The sequence below is a fragment of the Lepidochelys kempii genome, chromosome 4 (assembly GCF_965140285.1).
Source record: "Lepidochelys kempii isolate rLepKem1 chromosome 4, rLepKem1.hap1, whole genome shotgun sequence".
Lineage (NCBI taxonomy): Eukaryota > Metazoa > Chordata > Testudines > Cheloniidae > Lepidochelys > Lepidochelys kempii.
This window is the reverse complement of record NC_136383.1, coordinates 43901544-43927154: the sequence shown is the minus strand read 5'-3', so window position 1 is coordinate 43927154 and position 25611 is coordinate 43901544. Positions and strand designations below refer to the sequence as shown.

The following is a 25611-nucleotide window of genomic DNA, read 5'->3' as shown; positions in this document are numbered from 1 at the left end:
TTACTGTTTAATTTATTAGTTTGTTCCAAAACCACCTCTACTGACGGATATCTCAGTCTGGGTCGATGCCTCAGATTTGTCACCTACATATGAACCATTCTTTTTAGATATCTCCCCTATATCCTCTGCAGTGAAGACCAATGTAAAGAATTCATTCAGTTTCTCCTCAACAGCCTTGTCTTCCTTGACTGCTTCTTTAGCACCTCAGTTGTCCAGTGGCCCGACTGATTGCTTGGCAAGCTTCCTTCTTCTGATGTACTTTAAAAAATTTTTGGCTGTTAGTTTTTGAGTCTTTTCCCAGATGCTTTTCAAATTTTCTTTGCCTGCTTTATAATATTTATACACTTGACTTGCCAGAGTTTATGCTCCTTTCTATTTTCCTCACTAGAATTTGACTTCCAATTTTTAAAAGATGTCTTTTTGTCTCTAACTGCATCTTTTATCCTGCCATTTGGCCACAGTGGCTTCTTTTTTTTTTTGGTCCTCTTACTGTTTTTTTGTTTTGTTTTGTTTTTAATTTGGAGTATACATTTCGTTTGAGCCGCTATTATGGTGGTCTTAAATAGTCTCCATGCAGTTTTCAGGCATTTCATCCTTGTGACTGTTCCTTTTAATTTATGTTTAACTAGCATCCCCTTTTTTGTATAATCCTGTTTTTGAAGTTAAATACTACTGTGGTGGGTTTCTTTGGCATTTTTCCCCCTAAATGGATGTTAACTTTAATTACATTATGGTCGCTATTACTGAGGTTTTAGCTATATTCGCTTCTTGGACTAGATTCTGTGCTCCACTTAGGACTAAATCAAGAATTGATTCTGCCCTTGTTGGTTCCAGGACAAGCTGTTCCAAGAAGCAGTCATGATACATTTTAGACAAATTACAAAGTCAGGAGGGCAGTTTTACAGCTTAAAAGAGTTTGATGTTGATCCAACACCAGAATGCCCTCCATACACACAGTAATAACATTAACTACTTTAGACTCACAAGGCAAAAATTACCTAGCTGTAAACAGTTAGCAGGAAAACGATCCTGTACATGGAACAGTTGTACCATCCCTTCCTCATTAGCATTGTGTTCCCAAATTGAACTGTTTACTACACTTCAGTAGTCTTGAATGTTACTCTCTCTAAGATTGGCTGGAGTGCAACCCTCTGGAGTGCATTACTACTTATTAGTGGGCAAGCAGTGGATGGAAAATAGATAGATTTGTTAGGTCCAAAGATATTAGGAGAACGGCAGTCTGATAGACCAGGATAGTAAGCAGAAATGAACAGCATGGAAAATACATAGTTTTGTTTGCTTCACCTTTGCAGTGAGTGTCAGGAAGAAAGAAAACTTGGAACTCAAATGACCCCACTGCAAATTATGTCCTGCATACAAATATTGCAAATGTTTAATCTGTCCTGTCTACTGTTTCAACATTAAAGATCCCACATACCTTTTCTTAAGAGTAGGAGTTTCCCCGTGTAACTGTGACCCAATTTCATCTGTCTACTGTTGTATAATTTGCTATGTGTCACTTGTTCCCTTAGCTGTTGCAACCTATCACAAAGGTTTGCATTTCAGTGATGCAGTATGTATATAAAGTATCATGTATAGCCATTTCAGGATGAAAGACACTATCTATAAAATGTAATATTGCTATTAAATAGTCAGTGACTGGTTTTTACTTTAGTCTAATACCCATAAAAGAGGGGTGCAACACTGAAAAATCACCACTAAAATGCAATCCTTTAGACAGACATTGCATTTTTTTAAAATAATTTGAATTCTACATTTCATGCATTTTATTTTAGTATAGCACAACCTCTATTACTCAATCCTCCGTCATTCAAAACTCTTTTGTATGTGAAATAGGGTCACAACCGTGGGCATATATTGAGAATTCTTTCAAGTATCCAAAATTTCAGTTATTTGTGTTTATTCTGTCTCCTCCATGACATTTTGCTTATTGAGATTTTCGTGGAATAGTATTGACTGTTTGTTTTTACTTGCAGCTCAATGTGATTACTGTGCAGAGGAAAAAAGCTGCCTCCATGGTGGATCTAGAAAATATTTAAAAAATATGCTTTGTTCATTCACACCACTTAAGAATTGGAAAATCTGTCAGAGGAATACAGTATTGGAGCATTAAAGCCTATAGCACACAGCTAGACTTGTGTAATTTGCATAAACATTTTCCATTCTGTTTGCGCAAGGGGGAAAAAAGCTCACAGTAAATACAGGAATGAGAGTATGCAAAATAATATAATGATCTCTTATGTAAAATGAAGCCCACATTCATCAATGTAAAATTACAAGTGTACCGTGCATAGTGTGGGTTTTTTGATTTAATGGCAATCATGACAAAGTAGTATTAAAGCAATATATACCAATGTGCTGACAATTATAAACACCTTTACTCTGTATGTACAAATGATTTGTTTAATTACATTTTGTATGACATTTTCTTAATGTACAAGTGCAATGTAATAAATTATGTACTTTCTGAACAGATTGTGTGCATGGGAAGGAATGGGCTGCATCCTCTTTGGTGAATGAAACTGAGAAACTAGTTATGTCCTGAGTTTCAAATAGTGGGGATGTGTGGTAGTTTTGCACATGACTGCCTTGACTTTCAGTGTTTTGCAGTACAGTATTTGTGGGTTTTTTCAGTTTGTTTCCTCCGTGATACCTGTTGAAAATAGTAAAAGGTAGATACTAATCTGGTCTCTGGTACTCCAGGCTCTTCCCAGTTGTACTTCTTACTCTAATCACTACTTCACAGTTGTGCCTTACCTCTGTGATCAACTTCTTTCCCTGGTATGCACATGTATGGGAACCTGTGGCAACTGTTATTCCTAGCAGCAACACTGTACAACAGGCTAGGCAAAGTCATACAGAAGAACATGTAGCAATTATGTACCCCCCTTGACTCTTTCAGATCAAAATATTCATTTTAATTCCACAGAATAAGGGTTCAAGGACTCTCTTGAGATTACATTTTGTCCTTTTTGCTTTGAGGATGGCAAATTCTATGCAATTATTCTAAAAAGGGCTTTTGAAGGAAAGTTAGTATATTAGACTCTTAACTGTTTTCTCTTTAAGCATATATAACATTTGAAAATTCATTTGACAGATCTTGAAAGTCCATCGTTGTCTGAAGTAAGTGATTTTAATTTCTTGTGTGTTTATTTGAAGGTTTTCACAATACTGTATATTTTCTCCTCCCTCTCAACATATTTACAATATAAAGGACAATGAAACTTAAATTTATTTGGACTGATAATTCATCCATGCTTACCTGAAAATTTCCTTTCTTTGAATAAGATGCATAGATTTTTACAGTGGGTCTTCAGCCTGCTTGCATCTTTGGGGCAGAACCAGACTGTCAGTCACTGGAGGTAGGGGTCTGTCCTGCCCACAAAGAGTCTGTCAGTTAAGACCACTTCCATAGCCAAGGATAATTCTCCTCCTTTAATAATCTAAGAAAAAAACTGTACTTAAGAAAGAATAACTCCTGCTGTCTCCTACTGCGGAGCATAGTTTTAATCAATCCCTTCCTCAGTTTGATGTATCCCAGTGCCGAGCCCAATTTATAACAAGGGAGGGCTGGCTCTGTGAACCTATTACTCAAAGTTGGTTTTCAAGTATGCATGGATCCACTTTCCTGTTTCTTCTTATACCCTATTAGCCACCACATATCTCCAATTAATCTTTGTTCCCAAATAATAGGCAAGGCTTGCAGCATGCCATAAATATCACTAAAAACCTAGACACTAAGCCAAAAGAGAAAGTTCATTTGAAAACCTGTGGCCCCTCACTGAGAGCACCTCACTTGCTGTCTGTCTGTTTGCATTTAAACTAGGGAGCCTGAGCACCTCAGCTGATCCTCTCATACAGAGCTAGTTTTTACTAAATATGCAAATTTTACAGTATCTGCTCTTTTAATCTTTTAATGCTTCGGTCCTTGTCACGTCACAGTGCTGCAATTCATATATTGAATTCCTAAAAGCCCATCTTCATACAAGAGAAAAGCCACCTGTTTTCTCATATCACTCTGATTTTATTGCCACAATCAGCAATAGATGGGAGTATAATTGAAAGAAGGTCCTAAAATCAAAGGAATAATGTATTTAATCAGAAACAAGCATTCTCTGGTTTTAGTAAATTAAAGATGGCTTATTGAAATGTTTACAGTTTCCACAGATGATGACCAATAAATCCAAGCTAGAGAATGACTCAACACTACTTGAGCCATTTCTCATCAATGCAGAGGCTGGTGTGGGTCAAGAAGGGGTGATTTCTAACGCTTAGACTACAGGCTGTACATCATGAATCAGAGAGGTGCAATTGCCCCTTCTGTGCACATTTTGCCTGAGGTTGTGTACTGGTGATGTATTGGAACTTGTAAAATAGCTTACATTTAGGGAATATGCAATTGAGGTATGAAGCTATAAAAGAACAGAGGCAACTAATACAAACCAAAAAGGTCTGGGTTGATACTACTGTTCAAACTGCAAGTATCCCCCACTTTCAGTTCAAAATGGTGTGTTGATTACAGCTCTTTTGTTGTTGAGGGAAATTAACACATATATTGACATCATAATTATAGGATGTACTGCCTTATAAAGGTTGTTTGACAATTCCCTTTATAAGACCCTGTTTTCAGTTGCTTTATAACCCCGCTAAACTTTTTGGAAAGTTTCAGCCAAAACAATTCAGCCATTTCTGAAAACAAGGCTAGGGCTGGGTACATTTTGCTGATATTAAGATTGTCAGGATTTGTTGACTTTGAGAATGGCTCTAGCACCCCCATGCAGGAAGTTGAAATTTAGTAGAGAGTAGCCTTTGTGTGAGGCATGTGCCTTCTGCCTTGCCCTTTAAAAATCTGTCCAAATTTGACCAAGGCATAAGACTGAAAAAACCTCAATTCATACATGCTCAGTAGAGACTTGCTAAAACAGTTCAATTTTCTGAAGAGTCAGTCTTCCCTGAGCATGATTTTCCCTGCAAATGCAATTTCTGGGTGCCCTGGGTTGTGGTGGGTCCAGGCACTGGAGTTAAGAGCAGGGAGCATCTCTCTCCTATGTGCTCTAAATGTACAGAATGGACCTGCTCTAGCGATTAAATGGTTGTGTTCTAGAGGAGGCTGTTGAACAGTCAGAAGGTATATAGACTCCAACTTGTGGGGCTGTAAAACTGCAGCTAAATGTTCAGGCTTGGGCTGGAGCCCAGAGCTGTGGGACCCCGCAAATGTCTACACCACAGTTTTACTGCCCCACAGCCTGAGCCCCAACTAACTGACTCAGGCCAGCCATAGCTGTTTAACTGCTATGTAGACACATCCTAATTGTGTGTCCCTTGTGTTCTGGCTGCCTGACTTAAGATCCTGAGGTCTGATTTTTTTTATTAGTGCTGAGCACTCTCAGCTGCTACTGAAGTCAATGGGAGCATCTTCTTTGAACATATAAAGTGCTGTATAATAACATTAAGTACTCTGAAAAATGAAGTCTTACGTTGGGTACCCAAAATTAGTGGATACTTTTTACCTTAATTTCTCTCTGCCTTAGTTCTCCATTTATAAAATGGGGATAATACCTCCATCTCATAGGGATGGTGTGAAAATAATAAATTCATCATTGTATGTGAAACACAGATACTGTTAGTGATGAGCACCATAGCCCATGAGGAAATTAATAATTTGTCTTCAGAATAGGGTTTGAATAATGTGCAGTAAATAAGGCATGGGGCCATACATTGAACAATGAATAGAATAAACTATTGAATAGCTGCTCATAAAGTGAACACCATCCAGTCTGTGCACTGAATGAGGCAGAGGTCCTGGGGGAGAAAATAGTGTGTAACCCTGTAATTAAAGACTAATTCTTAATGCATTTACAGAAGGGGGCTGAATTAAGGTTGCACAGGCAACCTGCTCTAGGGATTAAAGAGTTGTGTTCTAGAGGAGGCTGTTGGCTGTAGAACTATCAGGTATATAGCAAACGGGGCAGCGCATTGCAGGAAGAGAAAGGATGGTTTTATGGTTGTGTTGAAAGGTGCCCTGGGGACCTAAAGTCCTATGCCTGCCTGTGCCACAGAGTTCCCGTGTCATGCTGGGCAAATCACTTAAACCAGATTTTTCATAGATGGTTACAAAGGGTATGTCTACACTGCAATTAAACACCCCTGGCTGGCCTGTCACAGCTGGCTCAGACTTGTGGGGTTCTAAAATTGCACAGGCAACCTTAATTCTGGCATTTCTTAACCTTTGAATGCTTGACTTGCAACCTTAATGTGCTTTTAACATAATTTTGTATATAATAATAAAGGGCTAACGTCCCCTACTCTTTTTTCATGTCTTTTTGCGGACACTGAGCCAAATGAATATTTTGAAGTGCAGACCTAGTCTAATATAGCAGCCCTCATCTCCATTAGAGTGCAAACATGCGTTACTGTAACATTAAGGTGGCACTGTGAAACATTCTAGTTGGGGATGCAAAGTAAAGGTGAATGTGCAATTTTCTCTGTCCTATGAACATGTCTTAAAATACAGCCTTTAATTGTGTGACCACTTACTATTTCCCAAATAATGCAATAGAATAAAAGTGATTTTCCCTACAGTCTTGGTCTGTTTTGTGAATTTTCAATTCCTGTAACATTATCCAAATTGAAATCTTTTTTTTTTACAATGCATGCAGATAGGCAGGTAGAGTTAAGGTTGCACAATATTAAACATCCACTGTGACTGGCATTGCATAAGAGAATGATGAGGTTACACTCTATTAAGATTGAAACTTAATGTTGCCTTAATGTATTAGGAAATAAGGGTTTTCCTGCACATTCATCCTTGGAATTTTTTCATAAAGTGGTGCCTCACCTCCAGCTTGGAGATTATGTAGTTCCTTTTAAACGGCTGCACTTGTTTATCTGATATAGGCTGTTGTGGCATCATAAGGCCATGTCTTACCCTTGGATGGGTGGGCAGTTAACATTGCAATGAACAGCCTGTAACAAACATGAAATGTGGAAGCCCATTTCAACACACAGTAAGTATGATGCTGTTGGGTTACATAAATGATTTGGTGAACTTGCCACTGTAGCAGTAAGAGATCACGGATACGTAACATTCCATATATAGAAACATTCAGAGGTACACTTGTAAAATGTAAAGAAATAGGCCTCTTTCTGTTTGTAACGAAACTACATTTCTGCATTCTGTAGATTTTTGGCTATTTCATCCAAACTGCCAAACTTTTATGAAGATTTCTATTTGCCTTTCACTTGTTCCATAAAGCAAACCTAAGATGATTTAAAATTCAAAGTGCAGTTTTGGACAGCAAGGATAGCAAAGTGACTTAGAAGAGAATCTGGTAAGTATTTTTTTTTTTTTAAGTTTATACTCCATTTTAGTGACTTACTGTAGGCCAGTGTGTGAGCCCTTTACTAACACTGCTGAACAAATAATCACAGGTAGATCCACTGATTTCAGAAAGATTACTTGTTTAAGAAATTGTTCACCAAAAATGAATAAAGGAGAGGTCATACTCTGACCTTAAATGATTAAAATAATGTTTTACTACTGTTGGCACTCCAGAGCCAATACAGGGAAGAAAGAGCTATATCTTGGTCTTGCGAGCACCTCAGGCACCTTCCAGTTTCAAAAACTTCAACTGCTAATGCTACGAGTAAGAGAGAAGATATGGCAAGCACTGAGTAAGTATTACAGTCATATCACTCTAGAAATATGTAATAGCATTTCATTACTGGTAAGCTATATATATATATATATATATGTATATGACTGGGCACCAAACATGACAATTGTTGGTCCCAGTGGTCCCAATCCTGGAAACACAAATGTGCTTAAAGCACATGAGCTTACTGCAATGAGACAGCCTATATGCTTAAAGTTAAGCATATACATATATGCAGGATGTTTATTTTAACTTTGCTTAGATATCATGGCAATGAATACGGTATATAAACCTGAACAGAATGGACAGAAGTGGAGATTTTAAAATTGAACACTGCCAGTCTATTGCAAAATGTACAGCATTTATTCACATACAGACAAAAAGGCACAATTCTACTAAATATTTTAACAAAAAAATACAGCTGTCTTCAACTAGATCTTTATAAATACTTCAGAAAAGGGGGAAAATAAATACAGGTTTGGGCCAAGTAATATAAAATAGTCATCTCTACATATACTTTTTATCTCTGATTCTATCAGTTTCTCGTCATGCACCTTTTTTTTTTTTTTAATTTTAGCTGAATGGACACCAAAGCTAGGCACATAGTGAAAAATCTTCTGTACAAGATTTTACAAATGTAATGACAATTTTTTTCAAATTTTTAAAATAATAAAGATTTGCACACATGACACGAATAAACCCTTCATTTAGATTTGTGTGTGTTTATACCCTAACAAATGGCATTCCAGGCAACTTTACAAAAGTTCAACTAGCCTACATTTTGACATAATACACCAATCATAATCAAAGAGATTGCTTGGTCAATCTGCACAAGGAAAGGTAAAGCTTAAAAAAAATGAATGAATGGTTTCATACCAATAAAACATAAGGGGTGGGTTTGGGTTGTTACTGCTATACTTATGACTCCTCTGTTGCTGAGCGCTAAGCCTGGCATGAAACTAACTTTTACAGCTGGCCATACTGCAATTAGCTTGCCTTGTAGCTTTTTTTTGTAATTAGGGGTTTGGGAAAAGCGCTTTTTTATTTGGTTCAGCATAAAGTGGAACATTAGAAAGCTTATTAACCTAAATGTGTGGGGAGTAAAACATATAAGGCATTCTTTCTGCACAATGCTAGCATTCATAATAGTGCAAATGAATCAGGTACCTCTTTCAAACTGATGTGAGGTTAAATGTTTGCTTAAAATCAAATTTATTTTTTTTTCCTTCTATGGCTTGACAAATAATTCCCTATATCACAACCTCCTTACAGTAATAAACTTAGCCCTCATCTAGAAATGTTGCTGAATTTAAAAGTGAAATCAACTGTACTTCCCTCTTCTCCCATAGCCAATAAAAAAATTTTAATCAAAGAGAACTTTAATATTTTAAGTCACATCAAGAGTGAATCTCTGTATGACTCAGATCCACCATTCCTCCTTTGTTATGTGCAACAACAAATTAATCTGACCAGCAAAGTCATGAGATGAATCTGGTTTCTCAGGAGCAGCAATGTTTAAACAAAGTATTGTTTCAATACAAACATTTCCCCTTCCCAAGATTATCCATTAAGTATCAAAAGGTTACGTCTCAATTTAGTTTTAAACATTTGTTTGAAGTTTTTAATTTGATAACTTGCATAGCAAGATGGAATGTCAATAAGCCTATTTTGTCAACTGAATCCTCTGGAAGACTTAAAGTTAACAGCAAAGTTCTATTGTTTCTTTATTCTTTCCCTGCCCCAATAAGGAGGGGTTAAATGTTAAAATGTATTATGTAATTGAATACTGATAGTAGTGGGTGGGGGAAAAGAAAAAGGGATTCTTCCATCTGCCCATATTTCTAAACTCACTGCTGCTTAAACTTAATTACAACAATTTCATGTCTGCCTTACGTTGATGCAGAATTCCAAAGACTTCAGGCTCTTATAACATCCATTGTTATGATACATATGCACTCTATTCAGTGCACAAACAAAATCTCTCTCTATGTACTGTTAATGTTATTGCTGATAGCTTACTCACAAGTTATTGCCATTCGTGGTTATTTAAAAAAGTTATGTAATCAGACTGTGAGCTCCCTCTCTCATCAATTCTAGTCCAGAATAGAATGAAATCACTTTATCTTGGTCTGAATGTAAAGAGCTAATCACAATTTATTGCCTTTCCTTTTAATTCTATTTAAAAATATATATTTGTCTTTTTTTTTTTTTTTTTTAAAGTAACGCTTTAGTGTCAGATGCTTGGATGTCCCAGTACATACCATTAGTGCATAAGTGGCTGGCGTTGGGAAATCCTGCTGACTAGTGCCTTCAAGTTAGTCATGCCCACTTGAATTATCATCGTATTCCTGGAGGGCAGGTGACTGGATAATGGTAAAGCTGCTCTGTGGATTGTTCCATAGAATGCAGTAAGCCATAAATTTGTCCCTTTCTCAGAACTGGACAAACTATCTTCTAAATGTATTCCTTCCCCAGAATTGAAGAACTTAAGAGTATGGCTCTGTGCTCAGACTGGGTCTTTTCATGTTGTTACTGTTGTATCACTAGGCAGCTGCAGCTCAAACCTGTCCCCTTCATTTTTCTCCCATAATTGTGGTTAAAACTGACTACCTGTTGTATGTATTTACATGTAAACTCTCTGGAGTTACGGAAGATTTAGAGCTGCCATGTATACTGAACTCTAATACACCAAAAACATTTTGCAGACCTTAAAGACCTGCCACAGTCCAAGGAAAGTGAGCATTTGTAACGGGTTTAGAAATGCTGGATGGTTAACTAACCAGATTTGATATAGTATACACTAGTTAATTTAACAGCTTGTGCTTTTGGGGAGAGGAAAAAATGCTTGTCAGTGCTGTTTTGCTAAAGAGAGACAGATGCAACCTCCCCTTCCCCCCCCCCCGTGTTTAATGAATTCTTTTAGTGTTCCGCCAAAGATTCCATTTTAATAGTGATGTTGTCATGTTTCCTCAAGAAAGTTGCAAATAAAAAGATTCAAACTTCTCACAGAAACAGATTATAAGGACTCAGGGACAGGGGCCAAAATCGTAGTCTTAAGTGCACGTAAACATGTTTATACAGCTTGTTTATCTCTTTGTCAATCTGTAGCCATGTCTAAAACCCCATCCTCCCCTCCTCACACCAATAAATAATGCAGAGTGGGTTTGTAGGCAGTGCCTCTATTGACCATGGTGCTGAAGATGTCTTACTGTCCAGTCAGGAAGCGAGGATACTTCTCCTAATAATATCTGTCCTCCTGTTGATAGTGCTGTTTGGACTAAGCCTTTGCTGTCTGCATTTTTTCTCAGCCACCTCAGTTTCTGAGTCACTCATTTCAGCATCCGGAGCATACCCATCATTTTCCCTGTCTGTCTTTAGTTTGCTCTTTGCCCTGTCCTTAGGCAAAACTCTGCCCATGCCCAAGTATGGATAGTTAGAGTTTTGGTGGCAGGTCTCCTCCTGGATCTCTCCCTGGTGTTGTCTCTCCCCCTTCTTTGGAATTCGGAATCCGCCCCAGTTTTTCACTGGGCTTGTGGGTGTAGTAGGCACTTTAACTACAGGCCGGTTACAGTTTATTTTTATGAGAGACCCATTGCACTTAGGCACTATATCCCTCCGTGTGCCAGGTGCTGACCTACCACCTGGATGGTTCACAGACCTTTTGTTTTCTGATTGCCTCTGAGACACTTCTGTGGATGTCAGTGGCTTGTGGCTGTGCTTGGAAGGCTTTTCCTTCAGTTCTGCCTTGATTACCTCATAAGGGGAATGATTGTCTCTTCTTTTCCTGTGGTCTGTCATAACTATCCCATTTCTCTGTTGTGCTGATACAATGCGTGCTTCTGCAAAGGCCTTTTCAAAATTTAAAAAGGTACCTGGAGTTGCAACACCTTCCCTTCGGCTGGGCTGCTTGAGCAGGGATTTGCTGTCACTCCCAGAGCTGTTCCTTACTCTGTCTCTCTTGTGTGATTTTTTCAGTGTGTGTGTCAGAGAAGTGCCCATTTGCTTCCTGAAGAAAGCAGAATGCCACTTCAAATCCTCTATCTTGGGAGCATCAGGACCCAAAGGTGGACTGTTGAACAATACCACGTTTTCTACTGAGGAGGAGGAAGGCACACCTAAAAGCAACACAGAGAAATTACTTCACAGTTCAGCCAAAGCAAATCACTTTCCCGATATAACAACTGCTGCTTTTTACCTCCTAAAATTCCTCTCTTAATTTTTTCTTTCCTGCCTCCAACTTGTTTTTAATTATGCTGGCGCATGACCAGCATTTAATGGTTTTCATAATGTCCAACATCTGACAGTGATCAGCCTTCAGTAACTCTCCTACTTACTGGAGCTCTAATTATATTTAGATGCAATTTCCATAGCACTACAGATACTATAGCTAACGTGTAGCTCAGATTTTAAGGCCAGAAGGGGCCACTGTGTTTGTCTAGTCTGATCTCCTGCATAACACAGGCCCTAGGACTTCCCTGTATTACTGTTTCAAGTCCAATAGCTGTGTTTGCATTAGAACACAACTTCTAGACAAACACCCAATCTTGATTAAACTCTTTGGAAAAAAGCATCTTCACTTAAATAGACAAACTACCACATATGTCATCATGCATGATTTGACTAGCTGATTGTGCAGCTGACTAATTATTAAATCCTTAATGATAATCTAGTTAACCTTTTCAATGTAGCATTTTCCTGCTGGAGAAGCAACTATTTTCAGTGAGCAGTAAATGGGTGGGAATGATTTTTTAACATCAGTTTGCTGCCGCATCAGAATTCATGCCTTTAAACCCACTGTCTCGCAGACTCATTCAGAAGGACTGTTAGTCAAAAACTGAACTGAGTATCGCTGAGTCACTTCTGGAGTAGTAGAAACGTGCCTTTCGTTTGACAGATCACAGCAACATGCTTGGTCTTAAACAGCATGTGCTGAAATGTAGACCTTTCCATTTCCAATTGATTTTAATAGGTTCACAATGCTTCCAGATGGGGTCCAAAAGATGAGTTCATCTTGATGGTGTTTTCGAAAGGGTTTAATCCGGGAAGGATAGAAAATGAAACATTTGACAGGCAAATGGACAGGGATGTGATTTTTCTCTTACTTATGCAACTTTTTTTGGTTGAAGAATGAATACAAATACATGCAGAAAACACCATGACAAGCAGAGCTATCATTGTCTTTTCTTAATCTAAACTTGGAAATGCAGAAAATAATCCATACTAGCCAAGGAAAACCAACATTAAATCAAATGAAAATCTGTTAAAGAGGTGATTTTTACCAACAACTCATTTTTCTTTATAACCTATTTAAAGGGACTCTGTCAACCTGAAGTTTAATCCATTTAAAAAAAAAACCAAAAAACTGACTACACCTGCTGCTGGGTCCATATTGCCAAAATCTGTGGTTTTATCCACACACTTTCCTTTTGTTCTTAAAAATGTTTGCTCTCCCCTGTTGTTTGAGACTAATATAAACAACATGAGAAAATACTAAACCTACAAATAGAGTGGGGGGGGGGAGTGAAGCTGACTCCACGGAAAGTGCTGTCAAAAGTACGAAGAAAACAAACAGACAAACATAGATAGATCCAAGTTACAGTGATCTTAGATCTTATTTGTTGCTATAATCGGTCCAACATTTTCAGAGAAGTGTGATTTCAGCATGAACTATAACAGCATAAAGGTTCTGCACACACCCAAGCTGATGGGCTGCTACCACGACCTGAAAAGAAAACCTCTAGGAACAAGGGGAGTTCTTTCTTCATGTCCATTCAGTGCTGGGCCTTTCTGATAAGGTGCCTAGATGCATGTCAGCTCTGTGGACACCCATCCACTATGAAACTGAGCTCACCAAACAGCTATTATTACTATTAAATGTTTATAAGGCAGCAGCTCCTAAACGCCACAACCAGGTTGGGCCCCATTGTGCTGGGTGCTAAACAAACACATAATAGGTGACAGTCCCTGCCCACTAACAACTACCAATAGTGGAAAAAAAATTGGTTATAGCAATTTAGGAAGGTTTTGAAGCAGTGAGCTAAAACAGAAGTCTCTTCATCCCATTTCCAATTCCTTGGGACACTCAGTTCCATAGGGATAGCTAGTTAATTCAGGCCCACTTACTTATCTATTTCTATGGCTTCTCATGTGACTGTCCTTAATATGTTGTAGCTGAAAATTTAGAATATACTGGCCCTTGGTTCATTAGGGGGTTTTTCCTCCAACTTCCCGGTGCAAAGTGAACTAAACAAGAATATAAGGGTGAGCTTCAAAACAGTAAGTAGACCTTAACCAAACCATTTTGTTCCTCTGCTTGGATGTGATAATGAAGTCTGTGAAACATACCTGAAACTCTTTCTTGATCCATAAGTTTTGTGTAGAGATTGAATATCTGTTCCTGGACTTTGCAAATAGATCTCTTAATCTTCTCCCTTCGGGTCACCATGTAAGTCAGATTCCGAACCTAGAAAATGCAAATAATGTCACTGAGCTTAATGATAGTAGAACTATAAACTGTACCAGGCTGGTACAGAATACAGTTTGTCTCTGCCTCTACAGCTTGTTAGCTAAGGAGCAAATGTATCACTCCTAAGTATCCTCCTCTACCATATCTGATGCTCAGAGAATCACTGAACCCTGGCTTCATAGAGAGAAGGTAGCCACAACATGAGGTCCTTGAAGTTGGAGGTGGAAGTAAAAGGAGAAATAAGGAGGGATCTTTGAGGACCATACCCACATCTCTCTGCTATTGGATACATACATACATATTTTTAAACATATATATATATATACACACACACACCTTTTTAGTTATGTTTAATAGCGTATAGGGTCAAAATTTGGGTTGTTGTAAGAGTGTCCTTCATGAACCTTCCATTTTAGTCTCATTTGGGTCAATTAATACATGCAGTAGGGCTCCTATGTATGCCACTGTACGACAGACATAGCATGACTGTTGAAAGAACTGGAAGTGAGACCAAATTATTAATTGTTCACTAGGCTCTGTATAGAACAGTCACTTACCCTACAGTAACTGATTCTTCAAGATGTTATGGTCAGTGTGGATCCCACTATAAGAGCACATGTACTTCATGCATGTGAGAGTGGATTTTTTTCCCCACTAGCAGTGTCCATCAGAGCTGTGCATATGCTCTGTACTTCCTTGTGTGTTTGTCCATGCAAGAACATAGAATGGGGTTGCCCATGACTCTCCCTCATTTCCCTTACAATTAAAAGCCTGTAATAGCTGGGGACTCAAAAAATGAGGATGGAGGATAGAGTATAGGATACACACTGACTACAACAGCTCAAAGAACCACAATTACTGTAGAGTAAATAGCTATTGTTCTTTGAGCTGTTGTAGTCAGTGTGGATCCCACTATAGATAACTGGCAAGCAGTATCCTCCAAGGATGGTGTGAGTGAGGAACTTCAGCTGCAGTCAATCAAACAGAGACTGTAGTACTGCTCTCCTGATCTTGGCAACTGATTTGGCTGCCATGTCAAGTGCAATGTTTTACAAGACAGTAGGTCACTCTACATAGCTGCCTAACAGATCTGAGATTGGAACAGACTTTCGGAGAGAGACGTTAACCAGCCATCTGACAGCAGGTGGAAATGCACTGTGTGATCCACTTAGTGAGTCTCTGTGATGAGATGGCTTGAGCCAGATATTGCCACAATGAGATGGGAAGACAATCTGAAAGGCTTTGTCTTGTTGAGCTAACAGCAAGGCTTTGGAGACATCTCGTTGCTTTTCTCATTGTTGAGTGCAGTTTTGAGAAGACAATTGGTAAGGTGTTGGAATTCCATCTGAATAAATCCAAGATCACCTGAGGGATGAAACTGAGGTGTGGTTTCATCACCACTTTGTCCCTTTGAAAGGAAGTATAAGATGGCCAAAGCACAAGAGTTTGGAATTCACTGACTCTCTATGCTGATATAATGGCCACAGGACTGACTGATAGTAAGGTAGCATACTGAGCACTCAGACAGTGGTTCAAAAGGAAATCTTTGAAAGGGAGTCTGGATGAGCTGAGGCCTGTAGGATTAGCCCATAGGTGTCTCAGCAGTATCAACTGCAGACCTTAGAGGGGAAGAAAGTTCTCTGCTCAGTGACAGGGAGAATGTATGCTCCAGTGATGAAGAGGAGTAGACTTCCTGTAGGGGGAACACCAGCATGTAACGGTGCTTTCGTATCAGAGTCTGTGTTGGTGCTGTGTATATCTCAGCATGGACCTGGTTCTGCCTGAGCTTCACCCCTCAAGTTCGGGGTCAATGTTAGTGCTGGCAAAATCTTTTGCATCACAGTCTGTTCGTTCCCTTCATCCTTGATGCTGTGAGGACTTCAAAGACTGTCACTGAAGAGTTTGCTGTTTGTCCTAAGCTTCTTCTTGAGCTTCTGCCTGAGTGCTCAGAGCATTCCCTTTCAGTGCTCAACTTCTGAGATGGTAGTACCAGCTTCCATATTAAAGCAGGTCAGTTTTGGTGCCAATGTCAGTGCCAGGTTTTTCCTTGGCACTATATTCTTCACAGTGGTCTTAGACATTGTTTGTCTACTCGATGGGGTAGCAGATGATGCTGGCTTGTCCATTAATTAGATTCTGGAGCTTTTTTCCTTTGGGTTTGATGAGATTTTCCATAGACTGTTACAGAAGGTGGAGTTTCAGCCTTCCAACTTATGACTTTTGAGTCCTCACAGAGAAGGGGATAAACATACTGTCATGTGCTTGAAATGTGTGATTTCTCCAGACAGAAGGCATGCCTACTGTATCCATCCTTCAGGGGGAATAGTCTATCACAGAATGGACAGGACTTGAAGCCCCTGGGTTTTGAGTCTGCCATTAGAGAAACCCTGGACAAAGGGGTCTGCTCAGAGAAGTTCAGTCCAGAAAGTTGGTGGTCAGTTCATGTTAGTCAAAACAGAAGATCAGAGGTGGTTCTGATGGTTTGCAGAAGGTTTTGCAGAAGTTTAGTCCTAGCTAAGTACTAGTGGGTTGGACACTTGCTAGGTTCAATCTCACTGCTGTGGACAGTAAAAGAGATCTGAGGGAGGCTGTGAGAGCATGAGGTGGCACGCACTGCATTGACAGACACTGCTAGTCAAAAGAAAATTTGATCACGCATGCATGAGTGCCTACAGTGGGATCCACACAGACACATATTTGAAGAATGTTTTCTAAAATATAAATCTTTTTCTGATTTCTGTGGTAGAGGATTTTTTCTTGAATTTGTTGCTGATTGGGACAGTCACACAAAAATATCACAATAGAGAAACTCCGCATTAGGACCTGGCCTAATTTTTAAGCCATGACCCCAAACCTGAGTCTGCGCCATCGTCACCAAACTGTGGAATTGGCTCTCTGCTTCCTGTCATGAGGTTGGCATGGTAGCAGCTGCATGCCCTGTGCCAGCTGTCCACCACCCCCTGCTGCTCTATGTGGGCTGCAAAACAAGAGGCCCACAGTGCACACAGAACAAAGAGATGGTTGTAGCCAGCAGAAGCAGGTATGCTACTGCCACAGGAAGGTAGATGTGAGGCAAATCAACACAACCTGCGCCCAAGAGGGGCTGGTTATTTTCCTATCCCACCCAAGCTGGGCCCAACACTTGTAGTCAGGTCCCAGCAGGCTGCAGAGCTATATGCCCTAGCATCAGCGTTGAGTTATCTTCCTGTGAAACTCAAAACTTCTCTGAGATTACAAATTTAGTGGATGAAGTATATATGGATTTCTCTGAGGCTTTTGACTCGCAACAGCATGACATGCTGACTAAAAGGTTAACACTGTACAAACTCAATATGGCATGTTAAATAAATTAAAAACTGGCTAACCGATCTCAAAACATAATTGTTAATGGGGAATCATCCATGAGTAGTTGTTTCTAGTTGGATTCTACAGGGATAGGTTCTCAGCCTAATGCTAATCATACTTACCAATGATCTCCAAGAAAATTTAAAATCATGTTAATAGATTTTAAGACCAGAAAGGATCATTATTAGATCTAGTTTGCCCTCCCATACAACAAAGGCCACGAAATTTCATCCAGTTACCCCTGTATTGAGCCCCATTTGCAGGTGACAGAGAGACTGGCAGAGTTGTAAATAATGATGAAGACAAGTCACCTATGCAGAGCTAGATTGCTTGGTAAGCTGGGTGCAAACAAGCAAGGTCACACATCTAAGAACAAAGAACATAGGTCACATGTACACGATGAGAGACTGTATCCTTGAAAGTGCCAATTCTGAAAAGGACTTCGGAGTCAGACTAGAAGATAATCAACTGAACATGAGCTACCAATCCAAGCTGTGGTTAAAAGGGCTAATGTAACCTTTGGATATATAAACAGAAATGTCAAGTTGGAGGAGAGAGGCGTTATTACTTGCGTGACCATTGCTGGAATAATGTGTCCAGACTTTTAAAAGAATGTTGTAAAACTGGAGCAGGTGCAGAATATTACACAAGAATAACTTGTGACGGCTGGAGAACACACAGACTTAAGGAGTTCAACTTATTTAGCTCTTCAACGAGAAGGTTAAGAGGAGACTTGAACACCTGTAAGTGCCTATGGAGACAGAAGATTTCTGATACTACAAAATGCATAAGAGACACTGACTTGAAATTGAAGCTACAAAAATTCAAACTGAAATAAGGTATAAATGTTTACTAATAAGAGTAATTAGCCTTGGAACAGTTTTATGAATGGTTAGGGTAGATTCCATCACCTGAACTCTTTAAATCAAGACTGGATGTCTTTCTAAAATGTATGCTCTAGTTCAACCACAAGCTTTTTGGACCTGGTAAAGGATCTGCTGGATCAGATTGTACGGCCGGTAATGGTCCCTTCTGGTTTTTTAAAAAAAAATATCTCTCTCTTTGCCAGTTAATCTGAGAGCAAAAGTTCAATTTCACATCCTTGTTAAGGCAGATGTACTAAGGATAAAAGACCAAGCTGATACCATTCCATTACACTTTTTAACATTCAAAACCCAACCCAATGGTATACCACTGTCTACTCAAAATACTATGTACATATTTCTGGTGAAATGCTGACCTCACACTGTTCTGTTAGCAAAGTAAAAACAAGCCAGCTCCACATCAAAGACACAAGGAAAAACTGATTTGGTTTTTCATTTGTTTGAAAAATGTGCATCAGCAGCAGGTACCACCAGGAGAAAGTATCACAAGCTAACTGCTTGTGATAGTGAAAATATATTACCCAGAAGTGGCTGCAGTACAGCCCACGATGTCACCAATACTGAAGTGAAGTCCACAAAGCGTACACCTACACAGCAGCTGGGAGCAAGTCTCCCAGCCCAGGTAGATAGACTTGTAAGGTAGTCTACTAAACAGAGCAGTGTGGATGTTGTGGCACTAGTGGAGACTCGAGCTAGCCACCCGAGCTTAGACCCAGAGAGTCAGGTGGGCTTGAAAGCCTGAGCTGCCACCCAAGCCACAACATCCATGCTGTTTTTTAGCATGCTAGCTAAAGCTGAGCTAATGTGAGTCTATCTACTTGTGCTGTGAGGCTCACTCCCAGCTACACTGCAGACATATAATCTTAGGATTAGAAGGGACCACAAGGGTCATCTAGTCTAACATATCCGACACTGTTCAGATTGAGACTGGGCACTAACTGCCAGGACCTGTCACCTCTGCGGGCTGACATGCTCTATTCAAAAGATGATAGCTGCAACTTGTTGTGCTCTATACAAATTCAATGCAATCTTCAGAGCACTGGGTTGGAACAAAATTTGGCTGCCCACATCCATTGGCAAAAATCAAGGGAATATATTATCACTGATTTAGGTTGTGAACTCAGCTACCCAAACACAACAGCTTCTCCCCACAAGCATAAGCTTGCATTGGTTTACCCTCTCCAAATCCTGCCGGAGGTGCGTGAAGAGCTGCAGTCTCCTGAACAAAACATCCTGCTCCCGCTTGGCCAGATTGTCCTCTTCGTCTTTCTTTGGGGTTATCAAGGGCTTGTTGAAATTGCCTTTCCTCTTAAGCTTCCAGTACTGGTACAGGAACTCCATCAGCTCTTCAGGCAGCCGCAGGGCCTTGGCCACTTCCAAGACATTGACAAATGTGTAGAACTCATCCTCCAGCTGCTGGAGCTTTTGCTTGCGGACACTGACCCTGTGGGCCTCCTCCTGGTTTTGATCAAGGCTGTGAAAGGACTCTATATGGGCACAAGGGGAGCTGTCCTGTGTCCCATTCTCATGGCTGGTGTTTTCACTGAGGTTTTCATCATCCAGTTTCTTGGTGGAGCTGTGCTTGGGGCAGTAAGACTTGAACTTGACCTCATCGTTCTCCGCCAGGATGGTCTTCATCTCCAAGCCACGGTCAAATGCGCATGTGACATGAAAAGCTGTTCGGCAGTTTTTCACCGAGCACTGCAGAAAAAATAAACATGTTTTAAATAAAAAGTCACATACTATGCACAAAATACCTACGCAGCCACGGCTCCTTTGAGATCAATGCTTACACCAGCACAACTGCGGTACAACACACCACAGTACTGGGTTTTGCATCTAAGCCAAGTACTTTCTCACTACTAGGTTTGCAATTTAATGCTGTCAGTTCAAGCAACAACATAGCGGTCTCACAGACATGAGTGATGAACTTCCCCTGGGCTTATCATACGATTCAATACGAGCAACTCCACAAGAGGTGGTTTCTCATGGTACCACTGGAGCTAGTCACTTAACGCAATATCATGACAGGCAAAACGATCCCCTTTGGGTGTGTCAGCACTCCAGAGAAGAAATATCCTGTGGCTCCCAGCCAGTCGGATACTTTAATTAACATCTCTCACAGCACCTGGAACTGGCCACTTTTGCAAACTAACGAACAAATGAACAAGTGCTACTTAAAAAGCAAGGGCCCGGTGGGATTCTTTTTCTTTTATCATCAATTTAGAATGTCACGTATTAAATCAGTGACATTCACTACTTCAGTCACTTAGTGCTCTTCTACTTCACATGAGAAAAAACTACAATTTGCTTCTTTTGTCATCTCCCAAGCTCTCCCCTATCTCCCATCTAGCCATTATGGAGCTAAACTACTTTAGCACTTGATTTTATCTGTAGCTAACTTTCTTTTGCAAAGTGTTTAATAGCCATAACCAGCCATAAATAGAAAAATAATTTTTTTTAAAATCCCCCCTTGACTTGGACCCTTGTTCCCAACATAGAGAAATAGAAGTGGAAAGGCCTGTCACAGACAAACTCTGACAGGACTAAACTATACTTAACCCAAGTGATATAACCTTAAAGAGAAATGCACTGCGGCAGGATATTTATACAGTGATTTGTAACAAAGCCAAGTATCTGTCTCCTCTGGGTTTTCCAGCTCAGGTTGACTCAGCAGCCAGATGTCAGCTAAATGTATACTACAGAGTTTAAACTGCAAAGGTTTCAGATAAATATTCTTTAATAAAATCAATACTTGGAAAGGATATGAAAAATGGTGAAACCCTCTTTTGCCCTTTCGCCTCCTCCAAATAAATGCTTTGTGGACAAACAGGGCAACAGCAGCACAGCTGGATATTAAACAACACAAAAGAAGTGCTTTTTGCAGCAAGTTCCATGGTACTAGGAGCTCTTAATAATTTGCTTGTATCAAAAGTAAAGTTCTGTTGAGTGGAGAGGAAAGCTTGTCTCATCTGAAGGAAATTTGAACTGGGAAGAAAATGCAGTCTTGCTTTTCCTAGCTTGCAGCAGCTGCTTTCTGCCCATCCCTATGCACACATCAAGCAGCTCGCTTTTTAAATTAGTGTGAACATCTCATAATATAAAACATATCTGGAGCAACTGCCTCTTCTCCCTCCAGTCATTCAGTTGATTATTACCTTTTTTATTACACACTTCGTAAATTCTGTTTTTTTCCTGCTATCTAAAAGTTTCACAACACAAATTTAAAGTATTTATAGGCCATGAGAATACTCTCGCATTCATGTTTCTTGTATCACAAAGCCCCACTAATACTCTTTGGTGATGTCACAGAAAACTGGAACCAAGAGTATTTCTCCAAATGATTTTTTTAAATGTGTAACTTTCTACTGTGGCAGCTGTACAGCATACGTATTATCCCATTCTGTTATTCCAGAAGACAGAGGTTTTCAGAGCAAGAATGTAAAGAAACCACAACAAAAAAAATCTGTATTCAGTATGAAACTGCTACAGAGTTACCTCAAACAAGTATTGGGGGACAAAATAGTTTGATCTCTCCATTATTTAAGTTTCCAAGAGACAGAGGACAGGACTGTTTTATTTATTAAAAGGCAGTGGACAGATTAATTTTCTTTTCTTGAGATGTGTATTTCTTCAGACCTTAACTGAAGTGCGAACAGCAAACAAGGCTGCTGACAAACAGATTGAACGGTTTCACTAGAATGTCTGCTGAACTGCTATTTTATAACTTTTCCCAGAAAACGCCATCAGTGCCTCAGCGACAGAGGAACACAGGAGAGAGTGGCACGATCCAGTGATCTAAACTCAGAACTCGGAGCTCTACTTTTCGTCTTCCAAGTGCTTTACTACATACTTTGTTTTTTTTATTAGATAGCACAACTCTGCCGACAATCAGGTCATCTAGCCTTACTTTCCCCAGCAAAGGCAGGACACCACAGGCTGTAAAATGCATTCAAACATACCTGTGGTCTTTCTCACAGTGATACCAATAGAACTAAGATTCAGATCTAAGCAATATGTACTGTAGATCTCTACATATTGTAAAACTGCTATCAGAGTTAACACCCCTTTACATAACATCTATATACTGTCTTGTATCCTGAAGGATCCCAAAGTGCTTTATAAATTTCACAAGCTGATGTAATGTATACAAGGAACCTCTTCAATCACTTCTGAAATGCAGGTAACTCTGGGGCAGATCAATACTGTTTAACACCATACTGCAATACCACAGAATGTTTTACAATAAGTGAAAAATCCGCATCCCATTGAAATTTTAGAGATAAATTCATTAGGAAGTATATGACCCATACTGGAATTTTGCCAAGAATGTGAATTGGTGATAGGAAGCAGGATATTGGTGTTCTTGCTTTAGTGCTGGATACACAGCCAAAGATTAATTCTTTACTGTACATGGAGATAGTTATTTCCTTGAACACGCTGGGCCTGATTCTCCCATTGCCTTGCACCTTGTGCAGTCATTTACACCTGTTCTAAGTGAGAATAAACATCAAAATATTAGTGTTTTACAGCTACCTTACAGATGTGTAAACGATTCTGTAAGGCGCAAGGCAATGGGAAAATCAGGGCCAGAAGCTTTGATTCTAGAGAATACAAAATATCTGCAAAGCCAGCCACCCCTAAATCTGCCAGATTTGTGGCTTTTCATCACCAGCTGAAGAAGGGCCTTGTATTTCCTCTGCTTGAGGCTCATTTGTGCTCCTTTGTAGCAGATTCTAAGCATGCAAACCGTTCCTTTCCTGCGTACTCTGGAGCTCAATGGCAGAGATTCTCATAACTGAACTAAAAAGACCAACAAATGAGAACACCTGATTATTTATCAAATAAAAAAAGACTATGATAGTATAACTCCTTTCTTACCCACAACCGCAGACATTACCAATTCACTTTAATTCCTGGTAGACCCATAGGCCAAAATCTTTACAGTTGGGCACTATCTAAAGTTAGGTGCCTAAATCCATATTTAGTCACCTGATTCACAGCCTTATCATGAAGGGTGCTGAGCATTCTCATTCCAATTGACTTCAGTGTTGGCTGCAAGTCTTCACCATCTCTGAAAATCAAGCTGCTCATCAGAGGGAAGATTTTCAAGGGGAATTGGGAATCTAACTTGACAATCACCTTGAACATACGTGCAGGTAGATTTTAGCACACAGTTTTTGGCATCCAAGTTTAAATATTTTGGCCACAGAAAATTACACACTTTTACAAATTAACGAGCAAAAGAACAAGTGCTACTTAAAAAGCAAGGAGAATGCACCACAAAATGTATTTTGTTCATTGAACAAGTATGTTCATTCAAATTTCATTATTTATATTTCGGTGTTCTCATAAACACACCTAAGTACATTTGTAAAAGTTAGGAATCCTTAAACTATAACCTCCCTACATTACCTGCTATTAAAACTCTACTGAGATGTTTTTCTGTGCAAACTGGGCAGGGAATCAGGGAGGTTCTATAGAATGCACATTTACATCTATAACAAACACACTCATGTTAGTTTATTACCTGTATGGATGCCCCAATCTTCTCATTGCAAAGGCTGCACACTAATGCCCATCTACTGCTGGGAATGTGAGAGACCTTGGTTATGGGCTCCATCTTTTCTGGGCTGCCAATACTCACCTAAGCATCAGAGTGAAAAATATACAGTGAAAGATAAGCAGAAGGGGTGGGAACCATGAAAATATTTAGGTGCCTAAACCCCAGACTTAGGCACCTAAGTCCCAGCTTTGGCTCCACTGCAATCCACAGAACTGCCACTGAACCATGCAGCACCTAAACTCACTCAGCACCCAAGTTTTTCAGGGTAAGAGTTCCCTAGGCACCTGTATTTCTGCCTCTTAGCATGCGCAGCGCTGTCTTGCTTTAGGCGTCTGGATGCCTATCTCACGCCAAAGCCGCAGAATGATCCACAAACCAGGGGAAGACAGGCATTTGCATGTAGGGCGCAATCCAGTAAGCATGCTTAGCATACACTCCTCTGATCAGCATCTCCCACTAGCTAGCTTAGGTGTCTCCCCACCTAGCATGTTAGCTTCTGTGGATCCCCATTCATTGTACAGGGAGACTAGGTACCTATGGTCAGGCTTTGTGGATCACAGTGTTGTTCCAGAAGTTTCTAGGCACATAATATCATTGCAATGCTTAAGTCCCTTTGTAGGTCCCACCCCAGGCAAAAATAAAAGCACAACTCTCCATTATGAATCTGTTTCATTGCTTGGTAACATGCCAAATTAATATGTACCAGGTTTTTCAGTTTACAAAGAGAGAAAAATCCAGTTTCAAAACCACTTCTTCCCCAATAAAAATGGAACAGCTTTGATGCAAACTGCATCAATTTAAGTGATTTTAAAGGATGAATATTTTGAATGCCAGAACTTTCAAGAATTACCACTGTTAATCCAAATACTTGCTTACCCAGGTTCGGTTCTGAGTTTCCATCTACAAATACAAACACTGCTTACTTTGTGCTCTTACTAAATTAGTTTTCCCAGCAGTTGTCCTTTTTTTAGGCCTATGAGCCATTTGTATTGTAGTTCACTGAGCTAATGTAATTACCTTTTTCTTATAGATCATGTATTATCCTGCCAGACTCTATGTCCTCTATGTTTAATTGAAAATTAATGTTTCCCTGTTTTTATCTTTTATTTTTTTCTACTCCCTAACAACAAATGCTGCACGGATGTTACATTCATTATAGCAACAGACTTCAGATTGTATGTTGTTATGAGCAGATTTGTCCTTTGCCAAGATTGCTCTGAATCTGAACACAGGTACATCAGTTGGATTGACACCTACCTCTGGAATCCACAGAGCACAGCTCACATGGACCCACTTCGTCCCACTACGAGTAGGCTTCATAGCTCCACCTTTCTTGGGACACAATAAACACTTTGGCTGAACACCAAGCGCACAGGTCCGGCATAGCCAGCTGCCTTCTGGCACCTTTAAAATTCCGTAACATGCCTGTACTCATGTTTATAAAGGAGGGGAAGAAAAGGAAACAACAACAGCATGTTCCTGTTAGTATTAACTGATTTACATTTAGCCTTTTGCTAACCTCAAAGCCCTTTATGGGATTGCATGCTATATAATAATATTAGCTTACATTTATGTAGCCAATTTTGTTCTGAAGGATGGCAAGGTGCTTTTACAAATGTAGCAACTCCATATACACATTACACACAGATACTTTTCCCACCACTGAAAGGGAGC

At 39.7% G+C, this 25611-nt stretch overlaps 2 protein-coding genes across 10 annotated transcripts in view; one reads left to right on the top strand and one right to left on the bottom strand.

Annotated features, from left to right (window-relative positions):
• SCLT1 (sodium channel and clathrin linker 1) overlaps positions 1-9883 on the top strand; it is a 137167-nt gene extending 127284 nt beyond the window's left edge. For 2 of the 3 annotated variants that reach the window (XM_073341115.2, XM_073341118.2), the window contains one exon: positions 1998-9883. In XM_073341115.2, the coding sequence (XP_073197216.1) occupies positions 1998-2060 (63 nt within the window). In that variant the 3' untranslated portion in view covers positions 2061-9883. The remainder of the gene's footprint in view (positions 1-1997) is intronic. The other variant, XM_073341116.2, reaches the window with a different exon arrangement.
• The window catches only part of JADE1 (jade family PHD finger 1), an 81130-nt gene continuing 55909 nt past the window's right edge, over positions 391-25611 (bottom strand). For all 7 annotated transcript variants that reach the window (XM_073341109.2, XM_073341110.2, XM_073341108.2 and 4 more), the window contains 5 exons: positions 25195-25362; positions 23902-24018; positions 19548-20072; positions 14022-14139; positions 391-11791 (listed from right to left, as the gene is read on the bottom strand). In XM_073341109.2, coding sequence (XP_073197210.1) covers positions 10893-11791; positions 14022-14139; positions 19548-20072; positions 23902-24018; positions 25195-25362 — 1827 coding nt within the window. In that variant the 3' untranslated portion in view covers positions 391-10892. The remainder of the gene's footprint in view (positions 11792-14021; positions 14140-19547; positions 20073-23901; positions 24019-25194; positions 25363-25611) is intronic.